Source organism: Neophocaena asiaeorientalis, unplaced genomic scaffold (genome assembly GCF_003031525.2).
Source record: "Neophocaena asiaeorientalis asiaeorientalis breed wild unplaced genomic scaffold, Neophocaena_asiaeorientalis_V1.1 scaffold124, whole genome shotgun sequence".
Lineage (NCBI taxonomy): Eukaryota > Metazoa > Chordata > Mammalia > Artiodactyla > Phocoenidae > Neophocaena > Neophocaena asiaeorientalis.
Window position 1 is genome coordinate 14,422,499 of NW_020174135.1, and position 17,245 is coordinate 14,439,743.

General features: G+C 41.6%; 1 protein-coding gene across 1 annotated transcript; it reads right to left on the bottom strand.

Moving 5' to 3' along the window:
* Nucleotides 1-3,889: 3,889 nt before the first annotated feature.
* LOC112406152 (uncharacterized) lies at nt 3,890-13,788 on the bottom strand. The gene is given in 3 exon segments (XM_024754864.1): nt 3,890-4,237; nt 10,932-13,385; nt 13,648-13,788. Coding segments are annotated over 3 exon segments (2,943 nt in total).
* Between the last annotated feature and the right edge of the window lie 3,457 nt (nt 13,789-17,245).

Sequence of the window (17,245 nt, forward strand, 5' to 3'; positions counted from 1 at the left end):
TATCTTGGTTGAGACACTGTATAGGTCTGGCAGAGCCCAGCCTGCCGGTGATAAGATTTTATAACTGAGAGAGGGACAAACAAGAATAGACAAATTTGGTTAACAATTCCTGATTCACCTGATATGCAAAGAATAAAAGGTAAAGAAAGATGCCTCCATAAATACTCCATACTTAACATATACAGTATTAAATTCATTTTCTTCCTTTTCTTTTCCTTAATCAGCCCTTCTTCTTGCTGTCTTTCGTTTGGATATGTCATTGCTATCTATACATTTGTGGTCCGTGCAATATCTATCTAGGCATCCTTTGTCATCATTGATTCAGCTCTTTCCCTCATTTTTTGACCAATCCATCAAGAAGTCGTGATGACTGTGGTACTTAGAAGTTTCTCAGGTGCGTGCTTCCTCCAGCCCACCCTGCCACTTGCCCTGGTACAGGCTCCAGTTCCCATAAACATCGCAATAGCTTTCTTACAACGTTTTTCCTGATTTCAGTTTCTTCTCTGCTCCACATCATCTTTTATATGGGGCCAGATGGTAAACACCTTAGGCTTTGTGGCCCTATAGGCTCTGTCATAACTACTCAACCCTGCCATTGTACCATGAGAGCAGAAATAGACAATGTGTGAAGAAATGGGCATGGCTGTGTTCCACTAAGCCTTTCATTACAGGCATTGAAGTTAAATTTCATGTGACAAAATCTTCTTCTTCTTTCCATTTTTAAAATCCCTTTAAAGTCATGTAAACTATTCTTAGCACACAGGTTGCAGAGAAACAGGTGGTGGGCCAGACTGGACCTGCAGACTGTGGTTTTCTATCTGTTTTGTACTGTCATGAATGATCTTTCCAACAACTGCAGAATCAAGATCGAATTGCTCATCAGAGAACACTAGTCTCTTCATTGAATAAGTGCCTACAACCTATATTTCTATTCTCATCTCCAACCTCTTGCCCTGACTCGGATACTCCCTGTGTTTCCGTCACACTACGTTGTCATTTATGATTCTAAAAATACTTCAAGGATTTTAACACCTTTTTATGCCCTTCCCCACGTTATTCTATCTGGCAGTAAAACTCTTCTCCATAATTTGTCTAATCAGCAGACATTGTAGAACACACATCAGATGTCATATCTTCATTATTGTTTTCTCTGAATCTTCAACTCAGAATTCATCTCTCTTTTATTTGTATTCCCATTGCACTTCATACACATCTTTTTCTCCATAGAGATTATCACATTGTTAAAGTTTCTATTTAAAAAAATTACTTAGTTTTACTCGTCCTGGTCATGAGCTGCTTCTTTTTGATTGTTTGTTTTCTTTTTTTCATCTTAAATTCGCCTTTTATTTTTTTAAGGGTGATTTGTTTGATTTTTAAAATTTTATTGGAATATAGTTATTTACAATGTTGTGTTAGTTTCAGGTATACAGCCAAGTGATTCAGTTGTATATACGTACATATATACAGCTCATGAGCTTCTTAGCATAGGAAAGTGTCCAGTAAGTCTTTGTTGAACAAGTGGATGACTTATCCGTATTATCCACTGTTCCTAAGTCGACATTACCACCATTATTTTATTTCTCAGATAACGCATGAAGAAAACAATGATTTGCATAATCACAAGATGTGTCAATAACCAAATTACAACAAAGAACTCAAAAATTATTCTGTGTCTTCTTTTCTAATTCAGTAACCTTTAATATAGCTCTTTTTTTTTCTGAGGATTTACTCTTATTCTTGCCTCACCTTTCTTGGAAAATATTCCTCCAGCTCAAGTATATGGTATGTATATCGACCTTATGCAGAAAATGATGAATGCTCTGAAATTGTGATTTGAGGGCTCCTGGAGATATTCCCCCAATTTCTCTTTTATCTGCTGGTTGGTGTCTTACATTTCACATTGGTATATTCATTATTTTAACTAGAGGTTTTTTTTTTTTTTTTCCAAAATTGGTCTAGCAAAAGGGAAGATATATCTGAGAGAAGTAACACATTTGAATTCTATTAGTCATGCACACTTTAGTATGAACTAGAGAGGGAAAAAAATAAGTTTCATGGAGGGTTTCGAACACATAAAAATCCTAAATTCTTCTGTGGTTGGTTACAGACCATTTTCTTGAAGACAAACTCTGTCATATGATGTTGAGAACATCTCTATAGGGTAATAAATTATAATGGTGCTCTATCTCTTCAACAGGCAGCATCCCTGAATACTAAAAGTCTCAAGAGTAAATTTGTATATAATGTTTCTTCATATAACAGAATGTTGCAACTGTCATATAAGATGAACCTTATAATAATGCCTTTTATGTAAAGAGTTCCTCTGTCAATTTCCCTAGTCACTTTGGAAATGATCGTCAATTATCCTAGTAGCTGCTACACGTGGTATTAGTCTCTTTGTTACCTATATTCATGGCATGTTTGACCTGAAGAAATGAATAGCAATATACCTGCTTTCAAAAGTAAGAGTTTGAGGGGCAAAAGTAAGAAAGCATTGTTTACCTCTTTGACACTTTACAGTTTTATAGCTGATATTTCTAGGCTACTAGATCCAGTAATGTGTTTCTCAATTACTTGGGTATGAACACATGATAATATTTTAGTTATTAGTTATTTAAAGCAGATACATTTTTTAAAAACTTTTTTGTATCTTTACTACTGCGAAGAGTTCTTAAAAATGCTCTTTGGTGTTCCATATCCCTTGATTCTTTCAAGATGCGTTATATCTTACTGTTATATTTGCAGTCTCTGGAGTGAGACTGCCTGGGCTACCAGCTCTGGCACTTCCTAGTTTTGTAATCATGGCAGGGATGCCTAAGCTTTCTCTGCCTCATCTAATTCATCCATAAAATAGGATATAGTATGTCATAGCGTTGTTGCAAGGACTAGGTAAATAAAAGTACTTAAAAGAGTATGTGGTAATAGGAAAAGCTCAATAAATACTTATTATTATTGATTTGGGCTTGTTATTTTCTCCTTAACAAGTTTTTTCAGGGAGTTACTATATATAACATCCAATCAGCTGGTCAAAAGTGTGAAAAATATGTAAAGATGTTTATCTGATATTGTAGAAATAACAATCTCGTATTTGTTTTATTGCAATTCTAAATTTTCAACTTGTTTTTCCGAGCCATAGGTATGCTATTTCTACTTCTGCCTTGGTTTTTCTGTTTGTTTTAGGTTTTTTTTCTTGTACTTCCAAATCCATTTAAGTTTCTATAATATATTATTGTCTATCAGTAGACTTCTACTTTCTTACTTGCATGTATTCCATAAGCATTACTTTCTCATTTGCATCTATTCCATAAGCATAGCTCATCTTGAATCAATGAGGCTTAGGCAGGAGAAAGAACACCATGGAAATATTATGTCTGAGACAGGGTGAGGTTAACTTCAAAAGAAACAAACGAAATTAGAATAATCTAGTTAAATCAGTTATTTGTCATATAAGGGAAAAGAGTTTACAGAACCAAACTGAGGAAGTTTTCAGATGTTATTTCTTTGAATATCTTTCAGCCAAATCTTCTTTTTCCCCACTTTCTGTATTTCCAATGACGTGAATGTTAAATGTTTTCTTAGAGTCCATCAAGTCCCTGAAGCTCTGTTCATTAATTTTTTCTCAGTATGTTTTCTCTCTGTTGTTCAGATTGGATATATCCTTCTGTCCTTCATGTTCACTAATTCTTTCGTCCTCTCCATTCTACTCTTGAGCCCATCCAATGTGTTTTTTAAATCTCAGTTATATTTTTCACTTCTCAAATGTCCCATTTGGTTCTTCTTTATGTTCCCTATTTCTTTGCTGAGACTATTTTTTCCCTTGTTTCAAGTGTGTTGGTAATTGCTTTTTGAAGCACTTTTATTCAATATAATAATTGCTTTGCAATTTTTGTCAGGAAATTCTGGTATCTCCCTCATCTTGGTGTTGGCATTTGTTGACTGTCTCTTGCTGGTTTAAGTTGTGATTTTCATGGTTCTCCGTAAGGGTATTATGGCATGAACTCTGGATCTTATTTACATCTTCTGTCTTATCTGGCTTCCTTTGACAGCCCTCCAGCAGGGAATGGGGGGGCGCCGTGCGGCAAGGGCTTACTGCCCGTGAGGGTAGAGGTCCAGATTCTCCACTTGGCCTCCGTGGCATGAGGGCTTTGGAGTGGGATGGGAAGATGATGTCTTCATTACTGCTGGACAGGGCTGGGAATTCTGGCTCCTCAATAGGCCTCAGCTGATACCACCCCAGCTGGAAGTGGGCAGGGGTACTTTTTTTTTTTTTTTTACTAGGGGGGAGGGGGAGGGGGGTTGGAGAGGACTGGCCTTGTTAGTGTTGGACGGTGGTGCAAGTCTTGGCTCTCCATTAGGCTTTCTTGACAACATCCAGCAGCAGGGAGGAGGAGGGTTCTTTATTACTCATTATAGCTGCTGCTGTGGAGGTGGGAAGAGTGATTGTCTAGAAGTTTTCCTTCTCACTAGGCAGCCGCTTTCCTGGTACATTGGCTTGAGAGAAACTTTTTTTTTTTCTTGGCCAGCTGTGCTGCATGTGGGATCTTAGTTCCCCAACCAGGGATCGAACCCATGCCCCCTACAGTGGAAGCGTGGAGTCTTAACCACTGGACCACCAGGGAAGTCCCTTGTTGGGGCTTTTTAAATGTCTAATTTCATCCATGTTTCTGAGTTGCTTCTTCAGCTCCAAATCTAGGATACGTGAGACCAAAATCCCAGGAAGCTCACCACTGTGTCATTTCTTGGGACCCAAGATCACTAGCTGGTCTGACTTCTCTCCACCTCTCAAAGTCTTCTTATTCTTGTTATATATATAAGATGTCCAGAGTTTTTAGTTGCTCTTAGTGGGAATAGGGAAAGGCACTTCTACTCCATCTTTTAAAAGTAGAAGTCAGGCAACCCAGAATTCTAACTGATGTGAAACACTTCTGAATCTTTGAGGTTGTGCACAGGTCCAGAAAAGTTAGACCAAATTGCTCAAATAAATTTAGTAAAACTCTTGTTCTTCCAACCTGTCCATTATATGAGGGAGGTAAGAAAACAGCTTCCAAATTTCTCATGTAGCAAGCTGACGCTATCTTTTTCTTTTTTTTAACATCTTTATTGGGGTATAATTGCTTTACAATGGTGTGTTAGTTTCTGCTTTATAACAAAGTGAATCAGTTATACATATACATATGTTCCCATATGTCTTCCCTCTTGCGTCTCCCTCCCTCCCACTCTCCCTATCCCACCCCTCCAGGCTGTCACACAGCACCGAGCTAATATCCCTGTGCCAAACGGCTGCTTCCCACTAGCTATCTACCTTACTATGTTTGTTACTGTGTATATGTCCATGACTCTCTCTCCCCCTGTCAAAGTTCACCCTTCCCACTCCCCATATCCTCAAGTCCGTTCTCCAGTAGGTCTGCGTCTTTATTCCTGTCTTACCCCTAGGTTCTTCATGACAGGCTAAAAGCGCGAACCCCAGAGACACTATCTTAAGAAGAATGATTTTTATTATTTTATCATCACATCTTATAAAATACTTTTAATGTTTTATATCCCAGCTGGATATAAAGTATACCTTGGAGATAGACTACATATCAGTGGGTTGACTCAGTTATATTAACAGTGAACTTAAATTTAGGTGTCTACATTTCTTTAACCAGATGGACCCTTTTGCCCTTCCACCAGTAGCCCGAGAACAAACTAAGACAAAATTTCTATAAGAATTAATCAGCGAACCCAACACAACATATAAACTACAATGAAGACAGGGCATGACAAGTTTTCTGCATATTTCATATCAATAGTATTCTCTTCAAATCTTAAGTTCAAATATATGCACCAGTAGTTACTAAATATTTATCAAGCAACCACAAATTACCTACAACTCTATTGGAAATTGTACAATACCAGGTAAGCATTTGTCATATCTATTATATGCCTTTAGGTCATCCTTTCAATGTGTCTGTGGCATGTAGGGGTTTGGGAAGCTGTCTGTAGCTATGGAATAATATTTTGAGTTAGAGAGCTGTATGATCCAGTCTCCCATGTGGATGGAGTGTCAAAACATCACTGTATGAAACTAAGGCAGATTGTTTTATATATCAGGTCTTGAGCGGTCAAGCAAGTGTGCCTTTGGGAGGTTTTGATGATATGAGTAGTTGTACCAAATTGCTGTCGGCCACAGGTCTCTTGGGCACTCCAGTGAGAATGTTAGAAATTAATGCTGTGGCTAAAATTCAGTGGATCAAACTGAATTGCTGATTTTAAGTCTCAGAATGTAAAAGAAAAACAACTAAGAAAGAAAAAGAGAATAAATTCCTGGTTAAATTCCCTGAGAGCCTTGTCAACAAGGTGTTGAATTTTTTTTTTAACTAGTCCCTTATCAGCTCTATAGATGTGGCCCATGAGTTTTGGTGGACGTGTTTTCATGCCTTCTTTTTTTTTTTTTTTTTTTTTTTGCGGTACGCAGGCCTCTCACTGTTGTGGCCTCTCCTGTTGCGGAGCACAGGCTCTGGACGCGCAGGCTCAGCAGCCATGGCTCACGGGCCCAGCTGCTCCACGGCACGTGGGATCCTCCAGGACCGGGGCACGAACCCGTGTCCCCTGCTTCGGCAGGCGGACTCTCAACCACTGCGCCACCAGGGAAGCCCTCATGCCTTCTTTTAAAAGCAAAATAAAGTTAGTCCCTTCTGGCCACTGTTAACTTCCACTGAGAGGCTATAAAAGTGCTAGCAACTACAGATACTTTTTTAATGTGCACTGACTGAAATCCCAAAGAATAGCAAGTCCTTATTTTATGAGGCTTTCACTGATGCTGTGTGTCCCCACACCAGATGCACACTTTATGTTATGAATAAGAAGATCCTTTGCCTGGTGAGGATTCATTGCTAATCTATGCTAGCAAAAACAAGATACCACTGGAAAATGCATTGAGGAAGTCAGCTGAGAATAATATACTCATGGTTTTTCTTTTCGGTACTACTCAGTATACTGAAGCATATTCATGTTGAGGACGAGTAGATTGGTAAAGGGAATGAATTAAAAGACATTTATAGGGCTTCCCTGGTGGCGCAGTGGTTGAGCGTCCGCCTGCCGATGCAGGGGACACAGGTAAGACATTTATAACAGCAGAAACTGACATACCATTGTAAAGCAATTATACTCCAACAGAGATGTTAAAAAAAAAATCACATGATTTCGTGAAACAGATTGCTTTTTTTGGTCTCCTTTTTTAAGTTTTATTTTTTATTTGAGATATAATTGACATAACATTGTATTTCTTTTAGGTGTACAACTTAATGATTTGATATAAATATATATTGCAAAATGATTACCATAATAAGTTTCATTTACATCAATCACCACACAATAAGTTACAATTTTTTTTCTTGTGATGAGAACTTTTAAGATGTACTCTTTTAGCAGCAACTCTGCTTTTAAACAAATGTATCAAATTAGTATCGTTTCCTATGAAAAGAGAGTGCTTGAAAATGCTGCCATTACAGAAACACTTGGGAACTTCCTGGTTCTGAATTGCTTTTATAATAAATGTAAGTTAAAATAAACATTCTCCTCTGTAGCAAATCTTCAGGTTTTGAAGGTGGGTTGCTAAGTCACCTGAAACAAAGTCTTTTGAATTAAAATAGACACAGTATTGGAAAATCAAATAGTGTAAATTCTAGGAGCTGGAATACCGTCGTATGGTGGAAGGCAACCATTAAGCCAGTGTCCTACTTTTGTGTTGCATTATGTAAAAGTTATTCAATTTTCTACATGATAAAATTGACGCTTTGATTTTTTGTGATGAGTGAAGCATCAGCCATTCCACTGAAGGTGTGTAGAATGTCCTTTAGAATTCCTTCTCTTTAGAATTCCTTTAGAATTAGATTTGGAAACACTTGCTCCCTTGGTCTTGGGCAAATTGTAATTTCTACTGCTGATGAGAACTCACATCCCCTGTAAACACGATACTATCTCAACACTACTCACTGCCTTCCTCAAGAATACACTCTTTTATGCCTTTTTCTTTTCTTTTTGTTTTAGTTTTTAAGCAATCAAAAATTCAATCCCAGTCTTTATGGAAAATGTTCTAGAGTTTGTCATCTTTGAGTATGTCTTGAGCCATTATTTTAAAGCAGTAATTGTGTACTTGAAAGTACCAAATCTCTGACCTTTTCAAGTTTCCCTCTGTCTTCTGAGTAAGATTGTGATCATGTATCTCCTAACTCTTTTTTTTTTTTGCCAAGCACTCTGGTCCCTGACATTCATTATGTTTTTGTAATCTTATTTCTGTTATTCTAAATACACTGCTTGTGTATTTTACAAGTTTCCCCTGTAAATAATAGTGAATTTTGTATCACTATGCAGCAAAGAACTTGATGATATTGTTTCAGATGTTGCAATAATTTTCATTTCTCTTCATTCAAATAAAATAATTTGATGCACGCACAAATGCCAGAGTAGAAATGAGAATTTTATAAAGAGAGAAACAAGAGTCAATATCTCTGTACTCGTGATATGAAGAAGCCACATGAATAACTTTAACATGATTTAGGGAAAGCAGTAAAAGCAAAATGAACAGTGCAATGGAGGCCAAAAGAGGGAATGTGTCACCCTGCCTGCTGGGATTGGGAAAAGTGTCACAGAGACAGTGCCATTTAAACTAACTTTCCCAACAGTGAGAAAATGGGGAGAAAGAGACATTCTAAGAAAAAGGAGTAGCAGGTGCAAAATCAGAGCAGATTGAAAGTAATTTTTTGGATAATGAAAAATTGTGTCATAAAAGGGAGCAAGCCATGGGTGTGCGTGTGTGCGTGCACGCATGTGTGTCTGTTTGTTGTGGAACTGGCATATAGCTCATGGCTGTGGATCTTAGGGTGACAGGAAATACAGAGAACAGAAGCTGGTGATCTACGTTTTTTCCACTGAAAAATTTGGCATTATAGCAAATTAAATGGAATCACCTGCATAGAGTTTAAATCAGAATGGACACCACCACACCCTAGAAATCCCCTATCTGCTCTCCCTGACTGCATTTTCCTTCCTCTATCCCAGAGTTAACGAGATGCTAAATACGGTGTTCATCTCCCAAGTGCATAACCCTAAATTCCTGTGTTGCTTTTGAAGTTCTATAAATGGAATTATGTTATGTGGAGTCTTTTGTGACTTGCTTTAATTGATAAATAATATGTTTTTGAAATTCCCTTGTAAGGATATACTCTAAGGAGTAGATTTCTCTTGTAAGGATATAGTTTTATTAGTTTCATAATTTTACAGTTGATGTGCATTTGGGTTATTTCAATTTCTATGAACAATTCATGATCTTCTTACGTATGTACAAGGTCAATTTTCCTAGGAAATTGTTTTTTCTAAGTGGTTAAATCAATTTATACTCCCACCAGCAGAGGTGAGGATATATGTTGTTTCTTATGCAAATGTACTTGGCACTAATTAGCCTAAATTGTTTGCTAATATGGTAAATGTGAAATGGAATCACTGTGGTTTGTCTCCCTGACTACCCATGAGAATGAATGTCTTTTCCTATGATTATTGGTCATTGGTGGTCCTCTCTGAAATTGCTGGCCAATTCTTTTTACTATTTCCTATGAAGCTACTTTTTTCCTGTGGATATGCAGTTCTTTATGTTTTCTGAATACTAATCTTTTGCCCATTTTATGTGTCGCAAAAATTTTCTCACAGGTTATAGTTCATTTGTTTCACCTTCTATATGGTGATGTTTTGTTTATTTTTTTGGTTTGTTTGACTGTTTTTGCTTTGTAATGGTTGATGTAGGTTGGTTTTATATTTCAAGGTCCTTTTTACAATTTAGACTTTATTCTGATTCTAGATATGGAGTCATCAGGAGAAATTGAACCCAGAGAGGAGAGACCAGTTTAAAAGCAATTGCAAAAATACAGATTAGGAAGGCTTGAAAGTAAACAGTTGCAGTAGAGTTTAATCTCTTAATGGGAGGAAGCAAGCTGGAGTACTATTTTGGAGGTGGAATTGACAGCCACAGATACATGCAGATGGGAGTGAGTGTAGAATTTAGGGGACTGCTTCCTTTGTTAATAGTGCCATTAACTATAGGCGTTATTAGGGTAGATGCTAAAAATATGTTAATTCTGAGACAAGTGAATTAGAGGATTTTCCAAGCACGTAAAAGTATGGGTCTAGCTCTCAATAGTGGTTTGTGCAAGACCTGATATGTTAATCTAGGAATTAGGGATTATTAATTCATAGGAAGTAACTAAAGCTATGGGAAATCACTTAGGAAGTGTGCCGAGTCTTAGAAGTTGTCATATCCCCAAGAATTGGGACAGTGTATGTCTTATTCTGCTTTGTTGCCAGTATCCGGGAAAATACATGATACATTGTAGGTGCTTAATAAATACATGTTGAACTAACGGATACCTTGAGCCATTATTTAAGAGCATGAGAAATAGGGAGTAGATAGCCGAGGAGCAAACTAAGAGCTCAGGAGAACCAAAAGAAAATGGTGTGGAGACGTGAATGAAGCAAACCTTCAACAGCATTAAGTGACACAGGGGGAGGGTAGTTTCAGTTGCCCACTTGGTTGGATTTCAGTGAGGAATGAGGAAGTAGATATTGAAATGCCCGCGGTCGCGAGACCCCTCCACAAGACCACCAGAGACGAGAGTCAAAGCCAAACGGCAAGGGTCATTTATTGCAGGTTCGAACCTGGACCTCCGCGCACTCGTTGCCGGTGACGCTAAGAGGTCCCGATGGAGGTTAGTACAGCTCTTTTATAGACAGGTACAAACAAGCTCGGGACCTTCTGCGGGGCCTTCCAGGGGTGGGGAGTACTGATTGGCTAACTTTTAAACAAAGACACTAGTCACTGATCGGTTAACTTTTAAACAAAGACACTAGTCACCGTCTGATTGGTTGGATGGTTGCAAAAGGGGGTTCAGCAAGCAAACCTGTCGAGGCATGGTAGGTCTGGGGATGCGGAGGACAGTGTCTTTCCGTGCATCTGTGAGCCATCGTTGCCCCCCTTTTAGTAGGTATCCCAGGGAAGTTACCTCAGGCCTGCAGATCTGCGCCTTTTTGGCAGAGGCCCGGTATCCCAGGGTGCCGAGAGTCTGTAGGAGGTTTCTGGTTCCCTGCAGGCAGGCTTCAGTGGTCCCAGCAGCTATTAAGAGATCATCAACATACTGCAGGAGGGTTATATTGGGGTTTTGTCTCCGGTACTCACTGAGATCCTCGTGTAGGGCCTCATCAAACAAGGTAGGTGAGTTCTTGAATCCTTGGGGAAGTCTGGTCCAGGTGAGTTGTCCGTTTATGCCTCTCTCGGGATCCGACCATTCGAAGGCAAAGAGTTCTTGACTTTTGGGTGCTAAGGGTAAACTAAAAAAGGCATCTTTGAGGTCCAGCACAGTATACCATTGTTTTTCTGGACTAAGGGCGCTCAAAAGAGTATATGGATTGGGTACGGTAGGATGGATGTCTATGACTCGTCTGTTAACTTCCCTCAGGTCCTGTACTGGGCGGTAGTCTTTACTGTTAGGTTTGCGGACTGGCAGTAGGGGTGTGTTCCAGGCCGACTGGCAGGGATGCAGTATACCTAGGTCAAGAAGCCGGCGAATATGTGGAGTGATACCAGTTTTGGCCTCTATGGGCATGGGATATTGTCGGACACGTGCAGGATCTGCCCCTGGTTTGATTTCTATGAATAGGGCTGGGCGATGTTTGGCTAGTCCCATCCCACCTGTTTCTGCCCATGCTTCGGGGAACTGCTGAAGCCATGACTTTATATCTTGATTTTGGGAGGGTGGTTCCTGGTGAAGTCGGTACTCATCTTCCAAGTTCAGGGTGAGCACAGATATGGGTTGGTTGTGAGGGTCTGTTATGATCGGCCCCTCTGACCGAAAATGAATTTGCGCTCCCATTTTAGTAAGTAAGTCTCTCCCCAGTAAGGGGCAAGGGCTCTCGGGAATGAGAAAGGAGTGGGTTACTTTTCCCGTGCCCAAGTCCACAGTTCTTTGAGTGGTCCAGGGGTAACGTTTAACTCCCGTAGCTCCCTGGACCCAGGAGGTTTTGTCAGAAATTTTCCCGTGGGGCTTAACCAAGACCGAATGCTGTGCCCCTGTATCCACCAGGAATTGGACTGGTTTCCCCTCCACTTGTAGGGTTACCCTGGGTTCGGGGAGGGGGTCCGAACCCCGTCCCCCCTACTCTGCATCATGTGTAAACAGGACTGGGGTGGTGGCCTTCGGTTGCCATTGCCCCTGGTTGGGGCGCGGCTGCCTTTTTTTGGGGCATTCCCGAGCCCAATGGCCTTTTTCCTTGCAATAGGCACATTGATCTCTGTCCAATGGTCGCCTGGGAGGTCAAGTGGCTGGGGAGCCCCCTTGATCTTTCTGAACAATGGCGGCCAGAACCTTAGTCATTTTCTCAGTGGCTTTAAGTTGTTTATCCTCTGGGGCGTCTCGGTTATTAAAGACGCGCTGAGCAATACGGAGTAGGTCCTGTATCTGTTTGCCCTCCAGATCTTCTAACTTCTGGAGTTTCTTTTTAATATCAGGGGCTGCCTGGTTAACGAAGGACATTACAACGGCAGCCTGATTTTCGGGGGCCTCTGGATCCATAGGGGTATATTGCCTAAAGGCTTCCATTAATCTTTCTAAATAAGAGGAGGGACTTTCTGTTTTACCTTGTACAATTGAATATACCTTGGCCAAATTAGTGGGCTTGCGCGCGGCAGCCCGGAGACCCGCCATTAGAGTCTGGCGATAAATGAGCAGTCGTCCCCTACCTTCTCCGGTGTTGTAGTTCCAATCATCCTGCGGGGGGCGAGTTAAGGGAAAGGCTGCATTAATAAGATCAGGGTTAGCGGTGGGTTGACCATCATCTCCAGGAACCAGTTTTCTTGCCTCCAGCTGGATTCGTTCTCGTTCCTCGGTAGTGAACAGGATCCGGAGAAGCTGTTGGCAGTCATCCCAGGTGGGCTGATGGGTAAACATAACACTATCTAGAAGAGCTATCAAGTCTTTAGGATTATCAGAAAAACGAGCATTCTGGGTTTTCCAATTATATAAGTCACTGGTAGAGAATGGCCAATATTGGAGTCGGGGGTTCCCTGTCTCATCGGGAGGGCCTATTTCTCGCAGGGGTAGGGCTGTGGTGGAATCTGGATGGCGGAACCCTGGGTCGCGCTGAGTGCGTCCACGGGTGCGTCCAGCCGGCCCAGGGGAGTTATTTTCATTGGGCAGGAGGGCCGGCAGTGCCTCTGCCTCTCGCTCCTCCGGTTCTGACCTGGGTGGCCTCTCGGGAGGGGCCACAGGAGGTTCTTCCAAGGGGAGAGGAGCAGGGTCAGGAGCAGGAAGGGGGACCGGTTGTGGGGCCAAAGGAGGATGTTGATATGGGGGGGGTCTCTAGGAGGTCTTGGCTGTCAGAAAGTATGGGTGCTGTTGAGGTCTGAGGCTTGGGAGGTTTAGTTGGTCGGGCCGTAAGGATCTTATATGTCCCTGATGACAAAAAGGGGGCCATCCAGGGAGGTGGGTTTTCTACCAGGTCCTGCCATACCAAGATGTAGGGGATTTGGTCCGGATGGCCTTCTTTCCCTGGTAAGAAAACTCTAGATTTAATTTTTAGGACTATAGGAAGACAAAAGGTACCCTCGGTGGGCCAACCAACCCCGAAAGTTGGCCATTCAGAGCGGCAGAAGGTAATAAGTTTTCTTTTCCGGATGTCCAGACTGAGGTCGTGTCCTCGGGATTTCACATCCCCAAAATTAGTGAGAAGGAGGGAGAGAGGGGTACTCTGTGTTTGGCCCATGTTTAGGTCCTGGAAGAGATTGGTTAGAAAAGGTTATTCTGAAAACGAAAGTGATTAAGAGCAGTCCCAATAGCGGAGCCTGTAAAAGGAGGAAGGGAGGTTATCGCGTGCGCGCTTCAGATGGGCTATCAACCCCCAGATGGGTCGCGGTGGACGTCTCCAACCACGCCCGACTAGGTGTCCTATAGCGCGTCCGCCAGGACTGTCCTAGTCCCCAAAACAGAAGGTACCTTGAGCCAGCTTACTTACCGATCGGTTGTCAGCGATGACCCGTTGACCTGATGTCTGGTGGGCTTGGGGGCATCCCGGACGAGCCCCCAAATGAAATGCCCGCGGTCGCGAGACCCCTCCACAAGACCACCAGAGACGAGAGTCAAAGCCAAACGGCAAGGGTCATTTATTGCAGGTTCGAACCTGGACCTCCGCGCACTCGTTGCCGGTGACGCTAAGAGGTCCCGATGGAGGTTAGTACAGCTCTTTTATAGACAGGTACAAACAAGCTCGGGACCTTCTGCGGGGCCTTCCAGGGGTGGGGAGTACTGATTGGCTAACTTTTAAACAAAGACACTAGTCACTGATCGGTTAACTTTTAAACAAAGACACTAGTCACCGTCTGATTGGTTGGATGGTTGCAAAAGGGGGTTCAGCAAGCATAGTTACAGAAGCGAGAGCGGCTGGTTAAGTTTCGGTTTCCTGAGGTTTTGTTTCTCAATTAGAAATACTTAAGATGGGGCCATAGTTACAAACAGTACAAACAGGAAGATCGATGCAATCCTAGCAGCGCTGCGGCCTAACGGCAGGGCATCAATTCAGTTCTATTTCTATCAAAGTAGAGAACATAGCCCTTCAATATCATAAGGACAGTTTATGTGACATGGTGATACAAGAGGGAATATAGTGGTACCAGGTTCCCTCTGGTGAAGGCATATTGGTATATTAGTTCAGTTCTGCCTGAGTTAGTACCCATTAAAAAGAGTAATTGCTAAGCATAGACATTGTCCAAAAGAACGGATTAGAGAATGACTGGAAAAATATTAACAGAATGGAAGGGGTCTGGATACTAAAAAAGTAGGAAACCAAGCAATGAAAATGTTACCGAGTCCAAGCTCTCTCTGCTTGCCGCACGACAGGCCAGTAAATTGGAGACAAGGTGTTGAGGTAAGGAATACGACTTTATTTGGAAAGCCAGCACACCAATGTCTCTAAATAACCATCTTATCAGGGTTTGGATGCCGGTTTCTTTTATAGCACAGAGAGGGAGAGGAGATGAGGAAGTAAAATAAAAAGGCCATAAGTTTTGCAAATATCCTCTGGAATGGCCAGCCTCGGGGAAGGGATGTGTTAATTTCTTCTTTCTTGCAGCCAGCCACAGCTGGACAGGGTCCGGATGTTTCCCTGAACAAAGGCACTTTGGTTTAACATTCAGGCAGAGGGGCAGGGTTCCCGGAGGCAGGCCATTAATGTATGGACAGTATCCTTTTAGTGAACAAAAGCAATGAGAAGCAAAGATTAAAGTAAAAGAAACAGATCCAACACGTAGTCAGATTTGGTTCTTCCCTGCTACAAGAAGCATTCCATGAGTTGGACTGGGGAAGGCTTTTCTGTAACAAACTGGAGACAGTTATTTGTATGTGTGATGAGGAAAGTTCTAGTGAACAGTTTGCTAGCAGATGCATGTTATTTTAAGGGGCCACTGAAAAACTTCTGTATGCATGCTTAAAGTATTTCTATGATCCCTGAACTCTGTTTGCTTAAGGTAGATGTTGGCTCAGGGGAAGGCTGTTTCTAAGTTAGAAGACATTCAAGTTGTGGGGCCTTTAGGGACTTTCCACCCCCTCACTTGTTCCCGTAAACCAACCTCTTGCGCCACTCCTTCTCCCTATCGAAACCAATTCTTCTCCCTATCGAAACCAATTCTTGGAGTTTTTCAGTTGACGGGGACTTTCCAGCCAGCGGGTAATTTTCCAGTTGCCCGTAACAGGTATACGCCCTAACCGCCACAATGAACGAACAACTGTAACGGCCAGAAGGTGGGGCAAAAGTTCCTAAGCCAATGAATTCAAAAGTCACCACATTTACCCAATCATTGTGAGAATATACCCGCCCTATGAGTAAATAAACCTATAAAAAGTATGTGATTCCGCTTTTAGGGGTTCCCCATCGGCCTCCTGCGTGAGGTTCAGGGAACCCCGGTGCATCGGCTCCTAATAAACCTCTTGCGTGTTGCAGCGGCTCTCGACTCTTGGCGGTTCTTGGGCGAGTTGGAATCCCTCGTAGACCGTTTGGGTCTAACAAAGTATAATAACTGTCCAAGATGAATGATTTTGGTAAGGATTAAGATGTACCATTTAGAACTAGTTTAACATTTTTCAAAGAAAAAAAACTTTCCAGTAGCATCTGCTGAATTTAACTCAGCGAAGGATGGGTTAGCAGGGCTCAGGGAGAGTCCTAGGGCTCAGAAAATTTCAATGAGTTACTCCAGGCCTCTGACGCTGGGGAAAAAAAGTCACCCACAGGTCAGTGGAGATTTGCACTGCCACTTACATAAGACTTAGCAGGTAAGTGCTACCAAATTGACCTTAATAATTAGCCTGAACAATTAAGCGAGAGCTAACTTTTATAATTCATTGTGTAAAGAATTTTTTAAAATGAGATTGCAGAAAACTTTCTACAGTTATTTCCTGGACAAGTTCTTTTCCGTTTTCTTAACTGTAAATGCTGCCTCATTCTCTGTCCTGTCTTTGTTGTTTAGCTTTTTGTGATATTTCTGAACCTAGAGTTAGAGAAACAGGACTCACAGTTGTTCAAATACTGCAAAGAAAAATTATCTCAGATCTTGTCAATCATCTGTCAATATCTGGGATGGGCATCTGCTCTTTTTAGATGCTGTCCTGGTTTCTCATTCTTACTGGAGTCTCAGAATATTTGGCAATAGGGCTGTTGCAAACGTAACTAGGTAAGCTCACACCCGAGTAGGGGGAACCCTTAGTCCAGTGTGACTGGTGTCCTTGGAAGAAGAGAAAAGACACAGAGAGAGAGACGTCCAGCTACATGGTGATGGAGGCAGAAATGAGTTATGTGTCTACAAGTGAAGGAACGTCAAAGGTTGCCAGCAGTGCTGGAAGCTAGGAGAGAGGCATAGACAGATTCTCCCCTAGAGTTTTCAGAAAGAGCATAGCCCTGCTGATACACTTCACAAGGCTGGAAGCCTGAAGTCAAGGTAAGAGAACAGATTTCTGTTGTTTTAAGCCACCCAGTTTGTGGTACTCTGTTACAGCAGCCCTAGAACACTACTACATATGCCACTGGCTTCTTCAAACAATTCAGAACCAAATGCTCTTTGATCCACTGCAAATATCTCTAGACATTTGAGAGTTAGGTAAAAATAGCATTGGGAAGGGTGGTGTCTGAGATCAAGGAAATATAATCAAAATCTGCTTAAATTAATATGGTCATT